Raw genomic sequence first — 6,528 nt, forward strand, 5'->3', positions numbered from 1 at the left:
TTAGGTTTAGTTATTTTTTTTAATCACTTTGCTTTTGCATTTTCTTTTAAACTTTGTTCTATTTTTTTTTTATCTTAGGAGATGCCTTTTTCTTTAAAAAAATTTGCAAACACACACTCTCGGTCACACTTAGGTTGAAGCACAAAACCGGTTCAAATTTGAAATACAAATGGCAAGAAAATTAGGTCAAGATGTAATGTAAATGCAACATGCTTTTTGTACTTGCTTGTTTGTTTAGCACATGCACGGTTTTGGCTCTAAAATTCAAATTTCAAATGAATCTTTAAACAAAAATTTTCAGCAAACAAGTCTCACATAAGATCAAACTCACAGATAGGAAAAAAAATTTCAAGACATTTTATAGTATAGGAAACCTAAAATCTAAGAAAACTACTAATGAACTAGTAGTAGTTTATGAACTCAAATTCAAACAAAATTATGAGCACACAAGACAATAAGGATCTCGGACAAATCCAGAAAAAAAATTTCAAGATGCAAATGAAAACACAAGGTTAAACAAGCATAGCTAAGAATGATGAACAAGAAAAGAACTACACATTACTCCTAGACATGGATTCAAAATAAAATTGACTCAAACACACAATGACCGAATAAGATTTCAAATAAGACAAGCAAATTAAAAAGATCATCGGCAGAAAATTCCTAAATGCATAAGAGAATGTAGCATGATTCATGAAAGCAATTGATCAAAAACGCATAGATGAATCATTCAAGCAACATGACAACTAGATCCATCAAACTTTAGGCACAAAATAGATCTAGGAAAGATTAAACTCAAAAAGTGACAAGAACACAAGGATGAACAAGATGAACCACGGATCAAACAATCAAAAGACAAGAATGAGAGGCTTATCTCTTGAAGACCGAAGCTCTAGATACCACTTGATGAGGTTCCACTTGTGAATCCTCAAGAACACCTTCAAATGCTTCTAGGTTCCTTGGAAGAATGGCAAGGAAGGAAGCTCCAAGAAGCACCAATGTGACCTAAACCTAACCAAGCCAAGTCCGGAAGAAGTGAAGGTTAACCTAGCTCTACAAAGAGAGGAGCTCAAGGAGGGTAGAGGTAGGTTAGAGTGACTTTCGGAGGGAGAGAGTTCAATTGTGAGAAATCTCATGCATATATCCAAAAGTAGCTACAATTCTCGGCCACATAGAATATATAGGGAAAATTAGGTTAAAGTGAACCATGGGTTAGCCTAAGGTTAAGTGAAACCATGGTATGGTTTACTTAGCCTTAGGCACCCAAAATTTGAATTCAAAATTCAAATTTTGGAGCCAAACCCGGAACCACCCATGTGCACCTCATTTGGAATGTAATTTAACTTCCATTTGAGTTGCATTTCGGTCACACCATGTGCATGTGTTGCACATGGCCGAAATGCATACCAAATGCAAAGCTAATTACATGCTAATGAAGTTACACATGCAACCCTAATTAAACCCTAAATTCAAATGACCATGAAATGAAATTCCTAATCTAAATGGCCGGAAATACAAGGCCTAAAAGAAATACAAGCCCTAAGGCCCAAACCTATACTACAAGATACAAGAACAAAATGAATATACAAGATAAGCCCATGTAAAGCTCAACTTTGGACCTTCCAAGCCCATTGGGCCTATTGGGCCTTAATTGGCCCAAGCCTTCATGACTAGCCCACTCCTCTTGGCTCTTTTAGGATGTCCCATCTTGCCTTCTTAAACATGATTCCATCACAATTATTGGGCCAAGGTGTAGGTGCAACCCAACATGAGGTAGGGTTTCAATTTCAAGTTAACTTTCAACTTCAGAATAATTTCAACACTTCACCAGTCACCGCAGGTCGCAATGTAGCAAGCTCCAACCACCCCCTCACACCACACCGCACCACAACTGCAACCACACCACAACTACCATGCATTGTAACACAACTTCCACGCACCACCGCGAGCCACCGCCTACATCGTGAGCCACCGTGTGCATTGCGAGCCACCGCACACATCGCAAGCCACCGTACGCACCGCGAGCCACCATGTGCACCACGAGCCACTATGTACACCACGCACCACGTGTACCGCGAGCCACCGCACGCATCACCACCCTAGGCCACCTCGTACCGCGCACGTCGTTTAGGGGCCACCCACCATCACTATCCTAGCACCACCGCTTGTGCAACGCACCACCGCTTGTGCAACGCACCACCCTAGCATACCTCATAGTCTCACACCGTACACCACCTATGAAGGTAAGCTTTTTGTCATTCTTTGAGTATGAACCTGAATCTTGATACTTTGATAGTTCATACTCCATAGACACCTTTTTGAGTTCTTTTCATTAAATTTGTGGTTGTGTTACTGTTAGCTTTGTTGGTTGTGTTGGCTAAATTTTTTTTGAATATTAATTAAATTTGTTGGTTGTGTTGGCTGAGGTTGAATTAGTGAATCTTTGGTATGGTTGAATCCTAATAAATTCCTTTTGTATGTTGGCTAAATTTGTTACTGTTGGCTTTGTTGCCTGTGTTGGCTAATTTTTTAAATATTAATTAAATTTGTTAGTTGTGACGTTGTGTTGGTTAAATCAGTGAATCAGTGTGATGGAAAACTTGATGGAGAATCCGAATTGATGTGAATCCTCTTCAAGTTCCTCCCTAGATCTTCGGCTCCTTGATTCTTCCTAAGCTTTGCTAAGGTCTCCAATGGAGGAGGAGACCGTAGAACCACCACGGTTTGGTGGAGAACTCTCCCAAGAGACGCCACTCCTTGATGGAGATAAGTCTCTTCAATTCTCACCACACTCTTCTAGTGAAGTGATAAGAGAATTGGATGAATATCAAAGAGGTTTAGGGACTTTTAGAAGAGAGAAATCTAAACAATTCTTCATAAAATAATTCTCAATATCTCAAAAAGTGTTTTACAATGAAGGAAAAATGAAAATATAGGAGTAGGAAGCTTGGAGAGCAAGCTAGCCTTAACCATGGTTCACTAGGAACCATGGTAAGGTCTAGCTAACCATCCATGGTCTAGAGGCTTGGAGAGCAAGCTACTCACTTAGCTTTCTTGGTAAGCAAGCTAAGGAGAAGCTTGTGCTTCAAGCTTCTAAGCTTGAGTTTGAACAAGCAATGTGAACACAAATCAAGGTGGACGGCTCATGGACTTTATTTTACTCCAACCGGTTTTGAAAAAAATGTTGATTTGGTTTAGTTAGGTTCATCCAATGTGAATGAAACCTAGCTAAATCTAATCTATGAAAAATTAGGAGTAAAATGAGTCTAATATGTAAAATTTTGCCTAGGCCCATCTCTAGGTCCAATTGCTAGTAACACTCTCTAGCTTGCTAGTTACACTCTCTAGCTTGCTAATGCCACTCCCAATCCTACTACTAAAAAACTAAGAAAAGAGTGTATTTCTAGATTAGGTTATATGGAGTCAAAGTGTCCAAGTAACCTACCCTAGAAACAATATACAATAGCTAATAAAAGGAAATAAAGTGTCTCACAAATACAAAGGCAAAAATACACCTATACAAGTATCTACTATATACAAGGTACAAGAAATCAAACTATACAATGTATGTACAATAGAGACTATGAGACTAAAAAGAGGAATCATACTCAATACTCATATTGAGCATAGGTCTAAGAAGCACCTCCTCTCTAGAAGCCTCCTTTAGCCTCCTAACCATGGACCTAGTTAAAGGCCTAATGGTCTTCAAGTGTGACCCTCCTTGGATCAACCTTCACCCTTCTTGGTCTTACCTCTTCCAAAGGGATCCTTGGGGATTAGATTTCCATCATAGTGTAATATTTGACAAGATAAATTTCTACCTGTTACTAATTGTGTTGTATATATTTATGGTTTTACAGAACAAAATGAGATCTGAATATAAGTGGATTAGAGAATTGCTTATATATCTAAATCCAAAAGTAAGAGTTCTAAGTAGGAATACAGTCATGTCTAATATTTCATAGCTAAATTTGTTTGACATTTGATTGTTGGACTTTTATAACTCAACAAGGGTATATTTGTTTGACTCCCCATTTTGTTGATGCTAGTTGGAAGTTGAATAGTAAGATTATTACCTATTGTAAAATGGAACCTCCACACACTAGTCATGATTTGGCACAAATTTTTTTTGCTTTGTTGTTTGATTGGGGAATAGATAGGAAAATATTTTCTATCACATTAGACAATGCTAGCGCCAATGAGGTGTTGCAAAAAATTTTGAGTGAGCAATTGAAATCGCAAAATAATTTGATATGTAACAGTGATTACTTTCATATATGGCGTAGTGCACATATATTGAATATTATTGTGCAAGAGGGCTTGAGGGTGGCTTTTGATGCTTTGCACAAGATTAGATAGAGTATTAAGTATGTGAAAGGATCGGAGGCAATAAAAACTGCATTTAAAGAAGTGTTATTCAAGTGAGGGGTATTGATACAAAAGTAGGTTTGAGAATGGAAGTTGCTACTAGGTGGAATTCTACCTATCTTATGCTTGAAAGTGCAATTACATATCGAAGTGCCTTTGGAAGCTTGGATATCCGTGATAGAGCTTATGTTCATTGTCCATCAAATTATGAATGGAAAAAGGCTGAAAAATGTGAGTTCTTGAAGCCATTTTATATCATGACTAATTTGATTTAGGTTCATCTTATCCAACTTCTAATCGTTACTTCATGCAAGTTTGGAAAATTGAATGTTTGTTACGGGAAAATGCCAAAAGTGATGATCGAACAATTAAAGATATGACATTGAATATGATGAACAAGTTTAGTAAGGATTGGGATCATTATTGTGACATTCTTGCTATTGAGGTTATTCTTGATCCACGAATGAAGTTTAAAGCTATTCGGTTCTGTTATTCAAAGATTGATCCTTCTACATGTGAAGAAAAGATTAATATTTTAAAAGAGAAGATGTACAAGTTGTTTGAAGAATATGTCAAATTACATTCAAATGAGTCAAATACTTCAAGTTCTCAAATTTCCCCTCCAACACAAGTTGTTTCCTTTACGAATGATGAGCATGTGATGGATGCATTTGATGTAAGGTTTTAATTCTCAAATTTTTCAACACAAATTGCTTTATTTTATTTACATCTTATTTCTTACTTATCATAGACATTAAAATTCTCTTATAATGTCTTAGGAATATGTTGATTATTTGAGTCAACATATTAATGAAACTGGAAGGTCTGAATTGGATCTTTATTTAGATGAAGGGAATCTTGACCCAAAGTTTTTGATAAGTTGGATGTATTGAGTTATTGGAGGGATCGTCGAGATCGTTATCTAAACTTATCTAAGATGGCTTGCAACATGCTTAGCATTCCAATCACTATAGTTGCTAGAGAGTCTACCTTCAGTCTTGGTTCTCGTCTGCTAACAAAATACCGTTCTTCCATTCTTCTGGAGAATGTTGAGGCACTCATTTTAACTCAAAATTGGTTGCATGATTTTGAATTAACAGGTAACATTTATTAGTACTATGAAATTAATTTAATAATTTATTACTTAATTTTTCATCATTATTAGTTAACATTTTATTTTAATTGTAGATGGGGATAAAGAAGATGCTTCAATAGATGAATATATTTTGGATTGCTCCATTCAAGACTCTAATGTTATAAATGGACAACTAACAACAATAATTTAATGTTGGATTGTAATTTGTAATTTTTATGATTTTGGATTGTATTTGAAATTGAAGATGATTTTGGATTGTATTTGAAGTTTAAGATGATTTTGGATTATATTTGTCTATATGAGATTATTTAGATTTTATTTGATTGTATTTAGAATTATCATTTAATGTTTGGGATGAATAATTCATTTATGAATAAGTTTGAGTTTTTTGGGCTTTAGTTGTATATTAAAAAAAAGAAAATGAAAAAAATACATTTCTTTTTAAATTAGGTGAGCCAACCCGTTTAACCTACCAACCCGTGGTGGGTTGGGCCAGGTTCAATTTTTTTGAACTTACTAATAAATGAGCCAGATTAGGTTGGCTCACCAAATGATCAACCCGTGGTGGGCCGGGCCGGGTTACCTGTTTTGACAGCTCTAGATTGAAGCGACAATTAAGTTCTCTTAGAAATCGTATCACTAAGAGTTCTTCAACTATTATCTCTTTATTAGAACATAAAAATATTTATTTATACAAATTTTAAAAATAATTTATATATTTAAATATAATATATATACAAATTATTATAACAATCGTTCATAGGCCAAATTATTAGATAAATTATATTGAAGTAGTTATTTTTCTTAATAATAGGTATAAAAAAACCTCAAAGATCAATATTGAAAAGATGATCTAATGGTGTGAATTTTTTTTCTCGAGAAAGTGTTTACGATTTTCCAAGCCTAGTTGAACCTCTTGTATTAATTATTTATTATTTAAATATATTTTTAATCTCTTAAATTTAAAATAAATTTATTTATTTTCTTAAATTTAAAATTATTATTTTTAATTCTTATAATTTTTAAAAATTTTGTCTTAATTTTTCATATCAACAATAATATAT

The 6,528-nt window shown here is 34.8% G+C and overlaps 1 protein-coding gene across 1 annotated transcript; it reads left to right on the plus strand.

Annotated features, from left to right (window-relative positions):
* Positions 1-4,454: 4,454 nt before the first annotated feature.
* On the plus strand, positions 4,455-5,654 carry LOC145952377 (zinc finger BED domain-containing protein RICESLEEPER 2-like). Its single transcript, XM_083064729.1, has 5 exons — positions 4,455-4,599; positions 4,644-5,044; positions 5,148-5,236; positions 5,326-5,468; positions 5,557-5,654. Exons 1-5 carry the CDS (start codon positions 4,455-4,457, stop codon positions 5,652-5,654), a joined length of 876 nt encoding a protein of 291 aa, XP_082920855.1.
* The last annotated feature ends 874 nt before the right edge of the window (positions 5,655-6,528 follow it).

Source organism: Cajanus cajan, chromosome 10 (assembly GCF_000230855.2).
Source record: "Cajanus cajan strain Asha chromosome 10, NIPB_CcT2T_4, whole genome shotgun sequence".
NCBI lineage: Eukaryota > Viridiplantae > Streptophyta > Magnoliopsida > Fabales > Fabaceae > Cajanus > Cajanus cajan.